We start from the raw sequence: 21,326 nt of genomic DNA, 5'->3' as shown, positions 1-21,326 counted from the left end.
GAGACAACGGCTTTGTCAGTGGATCTGCAATGTTATCTTCGGATGGAACTCTTTCCACTGCTACATCTCCTCGGGTCACGATCTCTCTGATAAGGTGGAACCTCCTCAGAACATGCTTAGATTTCTGATGAGACCTAGGTTCCTTCGCTTGAGCAATTGCCCCGTTGTTGTCGCAATATAGGGAGATCGGCTCCTCACTATCCGGCACGACTCCCAAATCTGTGATGAACTTCTTCAACCAGACTCCCTCCTTTGCTGCATCTGATGCAGCAATGTACTCCGCCTCTGTGGTCGAGTCAGCAGTGGTATCTTGCTTGGAACTCTTCCAGCACACTGCTCCTCCATTCAAGGTGTACACATACCCTGAATTCGACTTGCTATCATCGACATCAGACTGAAAACTTGAGTTAGTGTAGCCTTCAACCTTAAGGCTATTACCTCCATATACTAGTAAAAGATCCTTAGTCCTTCTCAAGTACTTAAGGATACACTTTACTGCTTTCCAGTGCTCCAAGCCTGGATCCGCCTGATACCTGCTCGTGACACTCAGAGCATGCGCTATATCAGGCCTAGTACATAGCATGGCATACATGATAGACCCTATTGCTGAGGCATAAGGTATCATATCCATGTTCGCCCTTTCTTCTAGAGTCTTTGGGGACATACTCGTAGAAAGCGATATCCCATGTCTCATCGGTATGAGACCTCTCTTGGAATTTTCCATGCCAAACCTTTTGACAATAGTTTCTATGTACCTGGACTGGGACAAGCCAAGCATCCTTTTGGATCTATCTCTATAGATTCTAATCCCCAAGATATAAGATGCTTCTCCTAAGTCCTTCATGGAGAAGTGTCTAGATAACCAAGCCTTTACTGTGGATAGCATTCCTATGTCATTCCCAATGATGAGGATGTCATCCACATATAACACCAAAAAGCTAATAACGCTCCCTCTTACCTTTCTGTATCCACAAGGCTCATCTTCGTTCTTAACGAAGTCATAAGATCTGATTGCCTCATCAAATCTTATGTTCCAACTTCGGGAAGCTTGCTTTAGTCCATAAATGGATCTAAGCAACCTACACACCTTATCTGGGCAGTTCTTGGACACGAATCCCTCAGGTTGCATCATATACACCTCCTCCTCCAGGTTCCCGTTGAGGAATGCGGTTTTCACATCCATCTGCCAGATCTCATAATCATAGTGTGCTGCAATAGCCAATAGAATTCTGATGGATTTTAGCATTGCTACGGGTGAGAAAGTTTCGTCGTAGTCAACACCTTGCCTTTGACGATACCCCTTAGCCACTAGCCTTGCTTTATAGGTCTCTACCTTTCCATCTACTCCGATCTTTTTCTTAAAGATCCACTTGCAACCGATGGGTACAATACCTTCGGGTGCATCAACTAGGTTCCAAACCTTATTGGAGTACATAGAATCCATCTCAGAATTCATGGCTTCTTTCCACTTCCCGGAGTCTATACTCATAATAGCCTCCTCGTAGGTCTGAGGATCAATATCCTCTACATCCTCTGCTCTAATATGTCCCACATATCTCTCAGGAGGATGGGATACTCTATCAGACCTGCGTAAAGTTGATACTTGTGTATTAGGTACCTGAACAGACTCGGGCTGTAGAGTGGTGCTTGAGCTTGGTTCCCTAACTTCGCTCAACTCTATCATTCTCCCACTGTCTCCGCCAAGAATGTGTTCCTTCTCAAGGAACACTGCTCTCTTAGCTACAAAGACCTTTTGGTCCTCGAGATGATAGAAATAATACCCACAAGTTTCCTTGGGGTATCCCACAAATTTGCATCGCTCTGTCCTTGATTCTAACTTATCGGGGTTGTGTCTTTTAACATGGGCAGAACAGCCCCAAATCTTAACAACCTTAAGATCAGGCTTCTTCCCTTTCCATATCTCATATGGTGTAGACACTACCGACTTAGTTGGAACTCTGTTCAGAAGGTAAGCTGCGGTTTCTAGGGCATATCCCCAGAATGAGATGGGTAGGTCAGCGAAACTCATCATGGACCGTACCATATCTAATAATGTACGATTTCTCCTTTCAGAGACACCATTGAGCTGAGGTGTATAAGGAGGTGTCCATTGGGATAATATCCCATGGTCCTTGAGGAAGTGAGTAAACTCTGTACTTAAGTACTCACCTCCTCGATCTGATCGAAGAGTTTTGATACTCTTTCCAGTCTGGTTCTCCACCTCATTCTTATACTCTCTGAATTTCTCAAAGGCCTCGGACTTGTACTTCATTAAGTACACATATCCATACCTTGAGAAATCATCAGTAAATGTAATGAAGTAGGAGTAACCTCCAATGGCATGAGTTGACATGGGTCCACATACATCACTATGTATGAGTTCCAACAACTCAGTGGCTCTCTCTCTAGTTCCGCTAAATAGAGAGTTGGTCAATTTTCCACGAATGCAAGGCTCACAAGTTGCATAAGACATATAGTCGAATGGATCTAGATATCCATCATTTAGCAACTTTTGAATCCTTCTTTCATGGATGTGACCTAGCCTACAATGCCATAGGTATGCACTGTTCACCTCATCTCGTTTCCTCTTAGACACTTACATTCATGATATGTGGAGTAGTGTCTTGCATAAACAAACCTTTATGCAATATTCCTCTCGTCAATCTCCCCTCGGCTTTGCTAGAATTTACAATAAATTGTAGATGTGATAAGCAATATTGGTATCCAATACCAATGCATTATCACAAAAATCTGCCAATTGGAGATTGATCATGAATATACCTGAAGCTTCTCCAAGCTTCTATTTCGCCCTTTCTGCAAGGTACTCTTTGCAGTTTCTCTTCCAGTGCCCATCTTTACCACAGTGGAAGCACTGGCCTTTGTCCTTTGTTGGGTCTTTCTTAGCAACCTTTGCTTTACCTTGTTTGCCCTTGCCCTTTCCCTTCTTAAGGGACCTTTCTGCTTTCCTTTTCTTTCTGGTCTCACCAGTGTAGAGAACTGGCTTCTCTTTCTTAATAGTACTCTCTGCCTCCCTCAACATATTGAGGAGCTCTGGGAGAGTCACCTCAAGCTTGTTCATATTAAAATTCATTATGAACTGTGAAAAGGAATCTGGTAGGGACTGAAGCACAATGTCCACACACAAGTTATCCTCTAGGACCATTCCTAGACCTGTGAGTTTCTCTATCCACTCAATCATCTTTAGGACATGGTTCTGAACCGGTGTCCCCTCAGTCATCCTAGCGCGGAAAAAGCTCTTGGATATCTCATATCGTTGAGTCCTTCCCTGTTCCTCAAACAATTTACGGACATGTAGGAGAATGGATCTGGCATCCATCTTTTCATGTTGTCTTTGTAACTCTGGAGTCATAGAGCCCAACATATAGCACTGAGCAAGAGTGGAGTCATCAATGTACTTCACGTAGCGAGCGATCTCATCCTCGCTTGCCCCTTCTTCGGGCGTAGGCATCACTGTATCAAGGACGTACACGATTTTCTCCGCTGTGAGAACAATTCTCAAGTTACGGAGCCAATCCGTATAATTTGGACCAGTGAGGCGGTTGACATCAAGTATGCCACGTAAGGGATTTGAAAGCGACATTTTCTAAAATAAAGATGTAGCAAAATGAATAATATGCAGATTTTGCAAGAAATAAACTATCAAGATATGGACTTCTATCTTAATATGCTCCCACTATTTTACTAACGAGTCACGCGACACCCTCAGCACGTGAAACGGAAGTCTCCGGCAGACTTCTAGTGGGGATCAGGATCCAATCAGCGTCTTAGTGTAACCTCGAGGGACTCGACCAATCACACTAAGCCTAAAAGGTAGACAACTCTTGCCGATCACAACTCCTTGTGATTCCCGTCCTGTTCGGCCTCCGAATCACCATGGCCTCGAGGGACTCGACCAACTATGATGCTCGGTTAAGTCAACACCTTCGTTACAAGATGAGTCTGATTTGATGATATACCCTCGAGGGACTCGACCAAGCATATCATGCCCTCAGGTCACCGGTGACATCTCTATGTCGTAAGCAAGATAGCGAATCGCGATATAGGTGAGTCTCGAGGGACTCGACCAACTCAACCTACACCGGGATTCGGTTCCTACTCATAACGATGGAAGGCCACGTGGGTCAATCTAATTGCCTCACGTTTACCGACTTAATATTATCGAGAGATGTTTCTATAATTTGGTCTCCTAATATGACATGTCACACATATACATATTTAATATATATCTACATCGCATGCAAATATATATACATATCTAGTATGTGTATAATCAATCACATCAGATGATCATGGACCACAACCTAATATGATTAGGCCCGAGCTAGTAGGCCTAATCACTCACATCAAGATCTATGTGTGCAACGGTGCATCTCCATGCCCTGTGATCGTCCATCTCGTCCTCGTCGGTTTCGTCGACATCTTGATGCATCTCCATGCATCACGATCGTCCGTCTCGTGGGTCCCGCTGTCGCATCCACGCTCCCGCTGCGCCTCCTCATGTGATTACAACTTAATCATAGGCACGCAGGCCCGACAATAAACGAGAAATATAATGGAGGTTCGCAGACCTCAATAATAATAATCACAAGTACACACATCACACGGTCCATGATCATCCGTCCACACATCATACATCACATGTATAAATAATCATCATCATGTAGGACTACTAGATAATAATAAAAAATAATAATCAACTAAACCTTTTAATTAATTAATATTTTTCTGAAATCAGGGACATGTAGGGAATTTCTCAATTCCTAAGGGTATTTTCGTAATTTGGATAAAAGACAGAAACTGGAATTTCTCAAATTCCGAGGGGCAAAACTGTCTTTTTCCAGAAAACCCTAATGCCCTTTCCCCTTTTCGCTGCTGCCGCCGCCGCCACCCTGCCGGCGGCGGCCTGTGCCGCGAGGGGCGGGGCGCGGCCCTCGCCTGCGGGCGTCGCCGCCTCCGCGGGCAGTTCTGCCGGCGAGGCAGCGCCCGCAGGCGGTGCTGCCTCGCTGGCGGCCGCCCCTGCGGGGTTTTTGCCCGTGGGAGCAGCGGCCACAGGCGCCGCTGCCCTGCGGTGCCTCAGCCCGCGGCTGTGCCCTGCGGTGCCTCAGCCCGCGCTGCCAGCCCCGCCGGCCGCAAGCCTGCTGCAAGCAGGCCGCCGGCCGGCTGCTGCAGGCACAGCGCTTGCGCATGCGCCGGCGCTGTGCTGCCTGGCTGCGACTGCGGCTGCCGCTGCAGGTGGCTGCAGGCATGCAGATCGAGGGTAGCAACTGTTGCTGCCCTTCCTCGCTTTTGCGTCAACGATTTTGACGTCAATTTTCTTCCTAAACACAATACACGCAGTTCAAAACCAATCATTCGCACGAACAACCTGGCTCTGATACCACTGTTGGGAAATCATTGGGGGCGACATCATATGCGCAGCGGAAGAACAAGAAAACAAAAATCCCCGATCCCCAAAAAAGATGTTCGTCGTCGTGCGAAGATTGGTGCGCAAAAAATCCGCAAAAACACAAAACTGCGTATAGAGATTGTGTTACCTAGGGAGATCGTATATCCCTGTTTCCTTGCAGATCCTTAGGAGAGGGTGAAGGAGGTCAAGCGTCCTCCTCTCTAGCGGTGATCCACACAGTAGGGTTGCGACGACGCTCCTCAAAACTCCAGGCCTACTCTGAGGTGGAGAGGGAGAGGAGAATAGGAAGGGCAAGCAAAGACTCTAGCCTATGAGGCTGTGAATCCCTCCTATTTATAGAGATCCCGTGTCAAAACCCTAATGGGTCCTTTCCCTAGTGGGTATTGGATCTGCATCCAATAAGACAAGGGCTCCGTCGGATATCTCATATCCGAACCTCTACTCATCGCAATGCCTACCATATGTGTGTGACCCTCTAGGCCCAATATCGAGCTGGCCGTGAGTCATACCTGTCAGAACTCCTTCTAACTTAGTGAATTATTATCTCTGTAATAATTCACTCGACTCATCGACTACGGAAGTACTAGGCCACTACGCCGTAGTCCCCAGACGATACAGGGGAATCCAATCCATTGGACCTGTCTGTCCTCAGTTACCATGTACCTATAGTCCCTCATCCATCTAATATCCCAGAGACCGTATATCGAGCATGGTGCTGTCAGACCCATACGGTTTCTACTCGAGTCTCGCTCTAATCGGATTCTCCCGGAGAACTCTTTCTCTCTCAACCCGAATGACCCTGGCCAGGGATTTGTCTGAGCAAGAACACATAGGATATTCCTCTCATGACGCCGAGAGTGGATGATCCTCTATCGACACTCAATAGCCCTCGTAAGGTCGACTACCACTCCCAATGACCAGCTGTACTAGATCTGAGAACAGTCAAACCTATAAGTCTGGTATCAAAGAGTGGAGCACTCATACAGGACATCCTTGGTGTCTCAAGTCTAAGGACCAAATACACCACTAGGACTATGGAATCGCTGTCTGACAATAAGGCATCATCAACCATCCAGCATTCCGTAAGCGGATCAATCAGTGAACTCATTCTCCAATGAGCACCTATACTGTATCCCTAGTGTCCCTACACGAGCAGCTATGAGACCAGCTGCATCCATCATATGGACGGGTATACAGCACACCAGTCTATCCGGTTATCACGATGTCCCTCTCGAGTAACCTATGACCGGGATTATTTAGGATATGTATTTAAAGGTGAATCGATCTCATTATCGTGATCTCATCACGATCCGATTCCCATTGCACAAATCCAAGGACATCACAATATATATGCATTTATGCAATAGTTATAAAGTGATATACGCCATAATATAATAAGCAAAAAGATTCTGTATCAAGTCACACGTGCCATCACTCACGTGATTGGCTTGCTGGGCACCTATGACTAGCAGAAACATGTCAGGAGATTGGACGTCGAGTCAAAGGATCGATCGACGTACTGACAAAAGGACTTCGTGCTATGAGTTCGGGCATCGAGCCGAAGGATCGGATATTATGCCAAGGAGATCAGATGTTTTGGGGATCAATAAACCGATTGGACAATACACCAAAGCAGAGGACAATGCGCCAAAACAACGAACGAAGTACCGAAGGAACCAATGACATGCCAGACAATATAGGATTCATGATTGTAATAATTTATCTAGATCTAAGAAGTTTATGTCTAATTGATTTAGTTTCAAGTTGAATCAGGCTAACTCAATTAGGGGCTCATTGGGCCTAAGTTTGACTATTTTGGACCAAGTGGAAGGCTCATTCAGTGACCCATGGATAGGTTGAACCGCATATGAGTTGAAAAAGTCAAGACACACTTTTCCAAGCTATCAGGTAGTGGTACCACTAGGCTAGCAGGGTGTCAGTGTGTCGGGCAGTGGTACCAATAGACTGGGCAGTGGTATCGCCCCGACAAAGTCACCCAGACTATCAGGTAGTGGTATCACTCGACTGAGTGATGGTACCACTCGGTGTTAGTGCTGTAGGCGGTGGTACCGTCCAACACATGTGGTGGTACCACTAGGACCCAAGAAACTCGGGATGAGACCATTTTGGCTCTAAATTTAAATACATCTGGGGCCTATAAATACCCCACTCATCCCTGCTCAGTTCACACAAAACTAAGACCTAAAAGTATGAAAACTCTATTGTAATTACTTGAGAATTCTCTACTAGCTCTAAGTTTCGGTTTTAGTTTAAGAGAAGGGTAAGTGAATTGTAAAGGTTGTCTCCTAAACTTATGAAACGGAGAAAGAGTTGTAAGAGGGTAGTTATGCTTCACCCATAGAAGGAAGATCATTAGTATACGCCGATGGCATCGACGGAAGAGGAATCGAGAGTGGACGTAGGTCATGACAACCGAACCACTATAAATTTGGTGTGCATTCTCTTTCTTATCTTCATTACTATTATTCTCTATTTTAATTGCTTAATATATTTATTTTAAGTGAAGCACCCTTTCGATATCATTTTTTATATGGGCTTTATCGAAATAGTTTTTCTAAATCATCGATGTTTTTATCGTAAGAACTAATTCACCCCTCGTTTTAGTGCTGATTTCAATCCCGACAATTGGATCTCATATATAGGATCCAATAATTTTAGGGCTTAAAGGATATCCAAGAAGATATGGGCTCTAGAGGATATCTCATATCCGAATCTCTACTCATTGCAACAATTGTCATATGTGTGTGACCCTATAGGCCCAATATCGAGTTGGCCGTGAGTCATACTTATTAGAACTCCTTTTGGCTCAGTGAATTATAATCTTTATAATAATTCAATCGATTCATCGACTGCGGACGTACTAGGCCACTATGCCATAGTCCCTAGATGATATAGGGTAATCCAATATTTGTACCAATCTATCTTTAGTTATAGTGTACCTATAGTCTCTTATTTATTTAATATCCTTGAGACCGTATACCGGGCATGGTGATATCAAGCCTATACGGTTTCTTTTTGAGTCTCGCTCTAATCATATTCTTCCAGAGAACTCTTTCTCTCTCAATCCTAATGACATTGGTCAAGGATTTTTCTAAGCAAGAATATATGGTATATTTCTCACATGATATCAAGAGTGGACGATCCTCTATCGATAATCAATAGCCCTGGTAAGATTGTCTACCACTCCAGATGACCAATTATGCTAGATTTAGAGCTTCAAAACATACAAGTTTGGTATCAAATAGTGAAGTACTCATATAAGACATCTTTGGTTTCTCAAGTCTAAGGACCAAGTACACTATTTGGATGACATAATCACTGTTTGACAATAAAGTATCATCAACCATCCAATAATCTGTGAACGGATCAATTAGTAAACTCATTCTCCAATGAGCACGTACAATGTAGCCCTAGTGTCCCCACATGAGCGGCTATGACATTAGCCGCCTCCATCATATAGATGGGTATACAGCATACTAATCTGTTCGGTTATCTCGATATCCTTCCTGAGTAACCTATGATCAGGATTATTTAGGATCTGTGTTTAAAGGTGAATCGATCTCATTATTGTGATCTAATCATGATCTGATTCCCATTACATAGATCGATGGAAATCATAATATATTTATGCATCAAGTAGTAAAAATATAAGCACTTGCACTGTAGCCCTAGTGTTCCCACACGAACAACTATGAGACTAGCCACCTCCTTCATATGGATGGGTATACAACACACCAGTATGTCCAATTATCTCGATGTCCTTCTCGAGTAACCTATAACCAAGATTATTTAGGGTTTGTGTTTAAAGGTGAATCGGTCTCATTATCATGATATCATCACGATCCGACTCCCATTGCATAGATCCATGAACATCAAAATATATTTATGCATTAAGCAATATAAAGTAAAAAAATACCATAATAACAATAAGCAAAAAGGGTGCATGTCATGTCACACGTGTCATCATTTGATTCGCTTGCAGGGTACCTATGACTAGCATCGTCGCCCCATCTGCTATGCAGATCATTGCTAGAGAAGAGGACAACTGATCTCATTTATCCTATCCTATGAATCTGAAATTTTACGGGGATATACGATCTTCCCATGTATTATATCTAACACATGACGTGTAGATTTTTCGATTTTACAATTTCTCAAGGATCAATCTTCGCATAATGACTAGATTTTCTTTTTTTTAGAATATCTAGGTTTTTGGTTTTGTTTTTCACTATGCATGTGATGCTATATTAAGATTTCCCAATAGAAAGGAAGAGAGGGAGCGAAGACGTTGGATTCGTTAAAAGCAACATGGCTTTCGATGCCTGAAGTCATAGAAATGACAACAAAGATAACAGGTCATCAAGCAAGATGTCATAGTCATAGAAAAATTACCAATTAGAAGAGTGAAATCGACAGATCTATGAGAGATTTTACTTGGGAGATGGATCACCGAGCAGAGGAGGAAACCGACAACGATAGATCAACAAAGAAGAGGGCTTGCTGTCGCCAGACAGTAAGAAAGGAAAAGTCTTACTCGAGACAACAAGAACTCTGATACCATGTAGAATTGAGTAATATATTGTGACAGGGATGATTTTTTTTCACTGAGGTGCTGAATATTTATATAGGTTTTGAGAAAGAGATTTCCTTCAATCAAATGCTCAAATCACTAATCAGATCAGTTGCCCAAATCAATGATTGATCCTCAAATCATCAATTGATTGGGAATATAAGAAAGCAGGGATATTATTCCATGTGTGCCTCGATCATGATCTTCTATCATATATTAGTTTACTTCTTCCCCCATCATATATGATAACTCTTCGGGGTAGGAATAGGATGATCATAATGTGTCCACAAATGATGATGTTTCAAATGAATATGTTGAAAAAGAGTCGGTAATGAGATGAAGAATTTGTGCTCCTCCCGTGTACGTACACAGGCTTTTCCCAGCTCGCTATTGGTTACATAACACATTAATATCTATTCTTTAAGAAATTATATATATCTTGAGGGGTTCATCTATGCTTTTATAGGATACACCGTCAATATCAACCATTAGATTATTATATCACAAGTCTCATAAAAAATAGAAAATAGAAAATTGCTCGGTCTATATTTAATCGCCGCATTGTAAGGACGCCACATGGTCAGCTTGGAAGATTAAGTTTCGAAGTTGAATTCCCATCCAAACTGTACTGTGAGAAAGTAAGTTGGTCGGATATGCATGCATATCTCATGTAATGTAAAATTAGTATATCCAACCATGTTACCGAATCCTACCTCGCGTGACATAATCTGCTCATCTCGATCTGTGGGACGCGGAGTCTCCATTGTTTTCGGAAGTGCCATGTCCATATGCAAAACGGCAAGGAGAAGTCGAGGTTTGAGGCTCGAGATGCGCAGCATGTGGAGGTTCGAGGTCGCCCTCTCAGGCAATGGAAAGAGATAAGGTTGTCTGTACGATGCACCGGCTCTCTTCGCAGTCCTCGTAACTTGTTTCCGCATGTTTCACGTTTCATATAGGGGAAGACGTAATCTTTGCTACACAACATGTTTCACGTTTCATGCATGGGAGAAGGAAGGATCTCATTTTAGATTATATGTCTTGATGTACTGCGGGAGGGAAGGCGCATTAATGTGTGTATCCATCAGTTCTCGCGCACCAAACTCACGTTTGTTTGCTTACCTACGCGCGAGATCTGTTGGCAGGCATCGAAGCAAACGGGCCACTGCCTCCTCATACTTATCCAAACTCAGGGCTGCAGGGCTATAAGTACCCCCACTCGTTGCTCTTCTTCTTCAAGCGCATCCGTACCTGCAATACGTGCTAATATCTTCCGCAGAAGTAGTTCATACAAGTCGGATAATGGTGCGATGCTTGATTCCATTTCTTACCATCTTAATAGATTTTCTTGTGTGTTAATTTGGGGCAGGCCATGCTTGCATGCCTGCCTGTATATATATCTTTTGTTGCTATATATGGTATTAATTTGGCTGTGGTTTCGTTGCTGGCGGCCGGTGCGGTTGCAGGCGGGCGTGCTCCAGCAAGGACCATGGGGTGGCAACGGCGGCAAAACCTGGAATATGAGACAGGCGGATCACATTAGCAACGTCAAAATTCATTACAACGATGCCGTATTCGCGTTTGACTTCACCTTCACCGTCGACGGCAAGAAGAAGACCATCCACGTCGGAGGTGATGCACCCCAGTACAATGAGGTACTGTCAAAGCTGAAAACATGCGTTTAGTATTTATTGATCAAAGGTTACAATTAATTATTCCTAGGATACTAGCGAATTCCCTAACTATTTTTTGGTGGTTTATGTCTAACTACATCTTTGATTGCTTGTATAGATTACTCTAGAGGAGGACGAATACTTCACTTTCATCTCTGGACATTTCAAGACGATGTGGACGACAGACGTTTTCATAACACAACTTACCCTTGAGACCAACAAGGGCAATTCTGTGAGCGCCGGCAATTCGATTGGCAGTCATTTCTCCCTAAATCTAGAGGATGAGGGTAAGATTCTAGGCTTCTTCGGACGTGAAGGTTCTACCATCGATGCCATCGAGGCAATCGGAGTTTACTGCACTATACCAAATTAAACACACGTCACGTCTTGGTGTCTGTGTCTTAGTCTGCTGCAATGTATCTGCTTGGTTGGGGCGATAAATAAGTGGCAGAAATTGTCGTCGTCGTCGTCGTTGTGTTTCTTTGAATAAAACAAGAAGTATGTTACGGGTCCACTGGTTATTGTACGCTAATTGACGACATGATGATAGTTGAATCCAATCGGTGGTTGCATTCCTATGTCATTTCTTCGAGTAAATATGAACAATATATCATCGTGGAAGCCGTTCTTGTGATATGCCTGATGATTTGATTTGGGTAATGTAAGTCTTTTTTTTGTCCAAATAAAAAATAATAATAATTTTTCAGAATGTCTAATACTTATTTATTCTCGGATATCCAATCAACGAGCACAAAATATTCAATGGGTCACTCCCTTCTTTTAAAATGAGGAAGATTTTATTACTCCAGAGTGATTGGCCAACCGAATAGCCACCTGGATTGCTTCTTATGTACATGTATAAACTCGTAGTCTTCGAAATTATGTAACAAATATTTAATGTCAGTGACCGTGAAGTGTCCATGGTACAATAAAGTTGCAATGAATTTGTCCGATGAATTCAAAATTTGATTTTATGGCGATACGCCAAAAATCATCATTTCGTGAAATCGCATTCAAACCCTCCTAGATCACCACGACGCTTCATATGACGTAATGCCTTTTTATTATATTTACCTACCACCAATAAAGATAATATGGCGAGCAAATCATGCAAAACATATCGCCATCTATTTCATTAAACGAACCATCACAATTCACAATTTAGTTTGAACCATCCTCGACAAGATTTTGTCCATTCAATTTATATATAACTTATATGTTGAATAGATCTCTCAAGTTTATGAACCCTGTCATTAGCCAAAATGCATGTCATGATTTTATGGAAAAGAAGAGTTGGGGAACGAGTAGTGTGAGCATAAAGGATCTCATTTTGAGTTCTCTAGGGCCTAATGTAACTTGTATTCAAATACAAACCCATAACTCTTGTACCAATACTTTCTCATTCAAACAGCCATTGTCACAATGTTTTTTCTTTTTCTTTGCAAATGTAAGTGGCGAGGATGAGATTTGATTTGGTATACTTGCTATAAAGAGTCAAAATATTTACTCGGTTCGTCATCTAATAAACATCTTCAAAATATACTAGATTTTATACGCATGAGCGCGTAACTCTCGATATGACATCTAACACTTTATTTCAATACTTGTTTATGCTAGGATTGATTTTTATTTTAGAGTCTATATATTATTTTTCTTCGAAAAAATCTTAAACTTTAGTGATGATGATAGAAATAAATGATATAGTTCACATTAGAGTGAACCAAAATATTATCAAGTCAGGAGATCAGGCTCCTCGCCATTTAATAATAGGATTCATATTCCTTAGATAACTGAAAATTATATTTAAAAACAATTCTTTATCGATTAGCATTTGTATGTTCAAAACAATATTAGAGGTGTCAATAAGAAATAATCAAATTTATTTGATTATTCTTGATAGATAATTTTCCTAACCACACCTCACCTTGGTGACAATAATGGGCATGCTTCTGTCATGACAAGTACGAGACGAGACGAAGAAGTTAGAGGCTCTAAGCACTAAGCAGGCAGGCCGTGGACAATGGAACCGTCCTTTCTCATCTGAAGGAAGGAGACGAGGCGGGCGACCACCAAATCCATGTTTCCTTATAATTGGAGGTTATCCACAAGGACAAGATGCAGATGGAGCTCGTCGTCTGAGGCAATGGAAGGAGATAGTGGTGCTGTTGGGCTCAACCATCCGGCCACCGTGTTCAAGATTATCATATTTACTCACCGACTCCGTCGGAAGTCCTCGCATCTCGTTCCTAGCAAACAATTAATTACACTGCATGCAAGCAATAAAAAAAAGGAAGAGCACGGAATATGCATGTTTCACGTTTCCGTGAGATTTTAGGACGGTGGTGGTGGGGGGTGCAATTCTTCCTTGATGTATACATCAGCTCATACTTATCCAAACTAGAATGGTGGGCTATAAATACCCTCATCCGATGCCCTTCCCAGCACCAAGTCCTGCAATAGCATCTTCTGCCGCCAAGGGAGTGTGCGCGTCCATTCATTATTCTCGGTTGCTGCTAATATGGTGAGTGGCGTTGTTAGTCTTCAAAATTCCATCCCTTTTCTGACTTCTTCAACTACACTTGCTCGTATACTACAACATAGATGGATGGATGACATGTGGTGTTTATTCTGATGCACGCAGGGGAGAATGGTGAAGGTGGGGCCATGGGGTGGCAACGGAGGGAATGTGTGGGATATGGGACAAGCCGACCACATTACCAAACTTCGAATCTATTACGGAGATAACATTGTGGGGTTGGAGATTACCTACATTCTTAACGGTAATTCCCACACCTACAAACGTGGAACCACCACCGGCGCTTCCAAGGAGGTATATCATCTATACATCTATGTGTATATAAATACACACTTATCAACTTCGTGTCTTTGTCCAACCATATAAACTGGTTCGACCAGATGAATGTTTTCTAGCAACACGTTTGGTAGTCAAACCAATTTCTCTTGAAAATACATTGCAATATTAGTTTTCTTTTTCCCATTGTTTGTTTCTCGTTAAATCCTTGATCCTTTTTTGCAGATCATCCTTGAGGAGGACGAGTACTTCACTTCTATCTCCGGATACTTTCATGCATTATCCAATTATCAGCGACATGCAATTGTGATGTTGCTTACTCTTGATACCAACAAGGGTGCATCCATAAGTGTCGGTAACAAGACTGGCTCTTCCTTCGCCCTTACTTTAGAGGAGGGGAGTAGGATTCTGGGCTTCTTTGGGCGAGCTGGTACAGCCATTGACGCTATTGGGATTCACTGCTCATTGCCTAACTAAGTGTATTCACTGGCTCGTGTTCCTATCTATGGAATGATGTAATAAATAAGCAACGATTACTATTATGGTTCTTGCCATGATTGTCATCATCGTTGTTATCCTTGTCATTCGGTGTTGCTTTCAATAAATAATGAAATGTTCTCGAATCCACTTTGATATCTTATCATTACTTGGTGTGCCTTTCGTGATGGAATCCACGGCTCTTATTTGACGATAATCACTTCCTATGTATGCCCAATTTTGTCAAAGAGCTAGCAGGTGACCTTCTATTGATTGTGATCGTTAAGGTGCCAAAGCTGCTAAGAGTTTTAGTACAAGTTATTTACAAAGCTATTGGGATTAAAGTTATCACCATGATTGAAGGATTGATAGTGTAATAGAAGATGATGGCTCTACGTATTACAATGTATCCAGAAGACATTTTGTTCGATCCTTTGTTGATGTCATTATTGCTTTGATTGCTTTTTCTTTTAGAGTTTTGATTGAATTGAGCTATGATAGTTGGTCATGTCATCCTCTTTTCTCTTTTCAAATATTATTAATGATCAATCGACTTATCATACAGTTCTTTAAATGACATCGGTGAGTCTCATACATGAATTATTGATGTCGGTTTCTTATATTCGTCTCCTATGCCATTGAGAATGTGTAACTTTGACAATGCTTCTAACGTAGTATTATACAAAGATATTAATGGTACTTTGAAGCTAGTGATTGAGGCTTGAATTGCTTATAGAATAAGACGTTCTTTTCGTAGCCACTAATCAGGATCTGTTATTGGGATGGGTTCTCTAGGTATTTAGATTTTTTCTGATGAATATTTGAGAGAGCCGTCGATGTAACCTAATAGTTCATATCAAAAAAGAAGATCAGAGAATTGTGCTTGCCGAGATGTATAATTGCCGCTTTTGAATAGTTTGAAGTGGCTTAGAGTTGCAGCATTGATGAATATAAGTATTGTATGTTGAGGAGAACTATTGTTTCTCGAGGAAAGAATAATTGGAGCGTCATATGTAGATGAAAAAGACATGCTTAGAATATGAACTAATTTAGCGAATATCGAGCGAGGAGGTCGCGGGCACAGGAGCATATGGTTGCGGATTCGTCGCCGCTGATGTGACAAGCCAAGCATATGATGATGATGGAAACACTCAAATCTGCCCTAAGGATGAATCGAGGCGAGGGGGGATTTGGAGCGCTCGACCTCCTACTGTGCAACCTGCTTCTTCTCGACAGCGTTGGCGAACATGACGTCCTAGGAGAGTTGGATGATGGCGACGTGTCTCTCCTACTGGCACGAGCAATAAGGAATTTGGAGCGCTCAGCCTCCTACCGTGCAACCTGCTTCTTCTCGACGTTATTGAAGAACTCAATGGAGGTCTAGTCATGACCAGAGGATTGTAGCCGCCGAAGGAGGAGGAGCAGTGGTAGTGAGGAGTTATGATGAGGAGCAACAATAGATCTGAGGAAGAGTATAGGGTCGCTGGCGACGGGTCGAATGGAAGTGATAGAGGGGAGACGTTGGATCGTTCAAGGGGAGCGTCGCCTTCGGCGACTTAAGTCGCAGCAATGACAGTAAATATAATAAGTCAGCGAGCAAGATTTTGTGGTCTGAGAATAATTGTCAAACATGTTGGGCTGATGGCCCATATTCAGCCTATGTGGGCTTTATCAGCCCACAGCCCACACCCCCTCTTAACCTAACCCTAATTAAGATTAGGGGGGTGTGGTGGCTGCGTTTTAGAGGCAGATTAAAGCTATAAAAAGGCAGCAACGAGGCAGATCTTTATAGCCACGAGATTCCAAAGAGAAGAAGGAGAACAAGGCAGAAAAGGAAGAGAAAGAAAGGGAAGAAGACAAGGACAACGCAAAGAGACTATTCACAATCATCTAGCAGTGTTCTCATCTCAGGTTAGATCAAATCTATAGTAGAGTCTTGCTGTGATTACTTGGGGAGGTTTTAGATATTGTTGGCAGTGACGTGATCCTTGTATCCCAGTTATTCTCTTGTGGTTGTTGCTAGGGTTTTGGGCAAGAGATTTAGATTTGTATATTCATTATTCTCGTAGTGGATTATCTCTAGTTTGCCCCGTGGTTTTTACCCTTCACATTGAAGGGGTTTTCCACGTATATCTTGGTGTTCTGTTTGATTGTGTTTCCATTTTATTCCGCTGCGTATTTTGGTCTTCTAGTATTTGTTCATATACAAAGGTTATTCCTGTTTATATCCCCATCAACTGGTATCAGAGCAGGGTTTTAGTGATTTAATTTTTGTATTTGAACATGGAAGCCAGTAATGTTTTTCGCATGATTAGTTTGAATGGAAACAATTGGATGAAATGGAAACCAAGAATGGAAGATCTCTTGTATTGCAAAGATTTGTATGGACCTTTACAGGGGGATAGTGCAAAACCTACAACTATGACAGATGATGAGTGGAAGAGGTTAGATCGAAAAACAATTGGGTTTATTAGACAGTGGCTTGATGATAGTGTCTTTCACCATGTTTCTACTGAAATTTCTGTATATTCTCTTTAGAAAAAATTAGAAAGTCTCTATGAAAGAAAAACAGCTGGCAACAAAGTTTTTTTGATCAGAAAACTTGTGAACCTAAAATATAAAGAGGGTGCTTCTATTGCTGAGTATTTGAATGAAATACAGAGTATTACTAACCAGTTATCCTCTATGAAAATGTCTCTTGATGATGAGTTGCAGGCATTGTTACTTCTCAATTCATTACCAGAAAGTTGGGAGACACTAGTGGTTTCCCTTAGTAATTCTGCGCCAGATGGTATTGTCACTATGAGTCAAGTAACAAGCAGTTTGTTGAATGAGTTGAGAAGAAAGAGTTCGGCAACATCTTAGAATGATCTCAGAGAACAGAGGAAGGTCAAAGTCTAGAAGCAGTTCACGTATGGGTAGGAGCAAGTCAAGATCAAGAAAAGATATTGTTTGCTATAACTGTGGTGAGAAAGGACATTACAAGAACCGATGTAAGCAACCTAAGAAGAACAAGAAAAAGGGAAAAGAAGTGGAGTCTACAGAGTCAAAGGATAATACTACAGCTACAGTGCAGGGTGGTGATTATTTGATTTTGTCTCCTTCTGATGATATTTTTTCTTGTGTGTGTCAGGATCTTGAGTGGGTGATTAACACCGGTGCTTCTTATCATGCTACATCTCGGAGGGAGTTTTTTGCTACATATAGGTCTGGAAACTTTGGTGTTGTCAAGATGGGCAACTATGGCACAGCAGACATCATTGGCATGGGTGATATCCATTTAAAGGCCAACCTTGGCTGCAAGTTGGTACTTAAGGATGTGAGGCATGTGGTTGACTTAAGGCTGAATTTAATTTCAGTTGGAAGACTAGATGATGAAGAGTATGAAAGCAGATTTCACAGAGGGCAATGGAAGCTCAGTAAGGGTTCTCTTATTATAGCTAGTGGAAAGAAATGTCATACTTTGTACAGGTTGCAGGCTAAAGCTTATGGTGAGTAGTTAAATGCTACAGAGAAAGACTTCAGTATGGAGTTGTGGCATAGGCGATTGGGATACATGAGCGAGAAGGGGCTGCAAGCTCTTTCCAAGAGAGAGGTATTACCAGATCTTAGAGGTATACATCTTAACCCTTGTATTGATTGTTTGGCTGGTAAACAACATAGAGTTTCATTTGCTAGTGCTGCTTTGTCTAGAAAAATGCATGCCTTAGACCGTGTTTATACAGATGTATGTGGTCCTTTGAGGACAAAAACTCATGGTGGATCTTTTGATGTTCTTGGTATAAGTGGTGCACTTTATTTTGTCACTTTTATAGATGAGTTTTCCAGGAAAGTTTGGGCTTATGCTTTGAAGACCAAAGATCAGGTTATTAATGTCTTCAAAGAGTTTCATGCCAGGGTTGAAAGGGAGACAGAAAGGAAATTGAAATGCATAAGATCAGATAATGGTGGTGAGTATACGGGATTGTTTAATGACTATTGCATGTCACTTGGGATCCAACATGAGATGACAGTTCCTGGTACACCTCAGCATAATGCAATTGCAGAGAGGATGAACCACACCATCATGGAAAAGATCAGATGTATGCTTTCACAGGCCAAGCTACCCAAAAGGTTTTAGGATGAGGCTTTGAGGACTGCAGTTGATGTGATCAACTTATCACCATGTACAGCCCTAGATGGTGATGTTGCAGAGCATGTATGGTCAGAGAAAGATGTTTCCTATAGGCATTTGAGAGTATTTGGTTGTCGTGCATTTACACATATTCCAGATAATGAGAGGTGCAAGCTGGATGGTAAGTCTAAAGAATATATTTTTCTTGCTTACTCACATGATCAATTTGGTTACAGGCTTTGGGATCCAGAAAAGCAGAAGGTGTTCAGGAGCAGAGATGTGGTCTTCTTTGAGGATCAAACTTTTGAGGATTTGAAGAAGAAGGCACCAGCCAAGACTTCTGCAGAAGGATTAGCAGATTGTGACCTAGTTATTTCTCTAGTATATCTGGGTGATGGGGGAGATGTGCAGGAAAATAGTGTAGAGCCTGATGTTGATTTACCTGCAGGACATGTTGAGCAAGAAGAAGTAGGAGAGCAAGTTCCCGCAGAACCTCAATTGAGAAGATCTTCTAGACAACGTCAACCTTCCAGAAGATACTCTACAGATGAGTATGTGATGCTTACTGATGTAGGTGAACCAGATAGTTACCAGGAAGCAGTTGAGAGTGAGCAGAAAGAGAAGGGGTTAGTTGCTATGCAGGAAGAGATGAATGCTCTTCAGAAGAACCACACTTATGATTTGGTGCTGCTACCAAATGGAATGAAGACCTTGAAGAACAAGTGGGTTTTTAGGTTGAAGACTCAAGAATATTGTTCTCAACCAAAGTACAAAGCTAGATTGGTTGTGAAAGGCTTTGGTCAAAAGAAAGGTATTGACTTTGAAGAGATATTTTCTCCTGTTGTTAAAATGTCTTCTATTCGTGTTGCTCTTGGTATTGCTGCTAGCCAGGACTTAGAGGTTGAGCAGTTAGATGTGAAGACAGCTTTCCTTCATGATGATTTGGAGGAGGAAATTTATATGGAGCAACCAGAAGGTTTCAAAGTCAAAGGTAAAGATAATTTTGTCTGCAAGTTGAAGAAGAGCTTGTATGGGCTAAAGCAAGCTCCAAGACAATGGTACAGAAAGTTTGATTCATTTATGACAGAAAATGGATACAAAAGAACGGCTTCAGATCATTGTGTGTACATCAAATGGTTTGGTGAGGATTTTATTATTCTCTTACTTTATGTTGATGACATGCTTATTCTTGGGAAAGATATGTCTAAAATTGACAGGTTGAAGAAGGAACTGAGTGAGTCTTTTGCAATGAAGGACATGGGGCCAGCAAAGCAAATACTAGGGATGCAGATTTCTCGTGACAGGAAAAACAAGAAGATTTGGTTGTCACAGGAGAAATACATCAAGAAGGTATTGGAAAGATTCAGTATGAGTAATGCTAAGCCAGTTGGTTCTCCTCTTGCAGGTCACTTCAAGTTGTGCTCAGAACAGAGTCCGTCAAGTGATGAGGAGAAGGAGAAAATGCAAAAGGTTCCTTATGCTTCAGCAGTTGGAAGTTTAATGTATGCAATGGTATGTACGAGGTCGGACATCGCATATGCAGTGGGTGTTACTAGCAGATTTCTTGCAAATCTAGGCAAAGAGCACTAGGCAGCAGTGAAGTGGATTTTTATATATCTCAGAGGGAGCTCTAAGGTTTGTTTAAGCTTTGGAGGTGGATCACCTGTGTTAACAGGTTACACAGAAGCAGATATGGCAAGAGATATAGATACGAGGAAGTCTACTTCTGGTTATGTACTTACTTTTGCAGGGGGAGCTGTGTCATGGCAATCCAGGTTACAAAGGTGTATTGCTCTCTCCACCCCAGAAGCAGAATATATTGCTGGTACAGAGGTATGCAAAGAAATGTTATAGATGAAAGAATTCTTACAAGAATTGGGGCTGAAATAGAAAAATTATGTGGTGCATTGTGACAGCCAGAGTGCTATCCATTTGTGTAAGAACCCAATGTTCATTCCAAGTCAAAGCATATAGATGTCAGATACCACTGGATTCGAAATGTATTTGAAGAGAAGCAGTTGCAGCTTCAGAAAATTCATACAAATGACAACGAAGCAGACATGTTGACGAAGACCTTACCAAAAGAAAGATAGGAGATATGCCGACAGTTGGTCAGCATGGCTTCACAATGAGGAGTCATGGGACAGCCTACCTTATGGGCTGAAGGGGGAGGTTGTTGGGCTGATGGCTCATATTCAGCCCATGAGGGCTTTATCAGCCTACAGCCCACACCC

The 21,326-nt window shown here is 42.0% G+C and overlaps 1 protein-coding gene across 1 annotated transcript; it reads left to right on the top strand.

The window, feature by feature from the left end:
- Positions 1 to 11,431: 11,431 nt before the first annotated feature.
- LOC135625694 (mannose/glucose-specific lectin-like) lies at positions 11,432 to 14,978 on the top strand. The gene is made up of 4 exons (XM_065130783.1): positions 11,432 to 11,671; positions 11,808 to 12,029; positions 14,331 to 14,519; positions 14,727 to 14,978. The coding sequence occupies exons 1-4, from the start codon at positions 11,432 to 11,434 to the stop codon at positions 14,976 to 14,978; spliced, it is 903 nt and encodes a 300-aa protein (XP_064986855.1).
- Positions 14,979 to 21,326: the final 6,348 nt, after the last annotated feature.

Source organism: Musa acuminata, chromosome BXJ2-10 (assembly GCF_036884655.1).
Source record: "Musa acuminata AAA Group cultivar baxijiao chromosome BXJ2-10, Cavendish_Baxijiao_AAA, whole genome shotgun sequence".
Classification (NCBI taxonomy): domain Eukaryota; kingdom Viridiplantae; phylum Streptophyta; class Magnoliopsida; order Zingiberales; family Musaceae; genus Musa; species Musa acuminata.
Note: the sequence above shows the minus strand (reverse complement) of the source record. Positions and strands in the feature narration are given on the sequence as shown.

Bases quoted from the DNA above. Each gene is read 5' to 3' on its own strand.
- LOC135625694 (XM_065130783.1), top strand. From the start codon at position 11,432: ATGGTATTAATTTGGCTGTGGTTTCGTTGCTGGCGGCCGGTGCGGTTG. The intron at 11,672-11,807 runs GTACTGTCAAAG...TTGCTTGTATAG, and splicing joins ATGCACCCCAGTACAATGAG to ATTACTCTAGAGGAGGACGA. The intron at 14,520-14,726 runs GTATATCATCTA...CCTTTTTTGCAG, and splicing joins CCACCGGCGCTTCCAAGGAG to ATCATCCTTGAGGAGGACGA.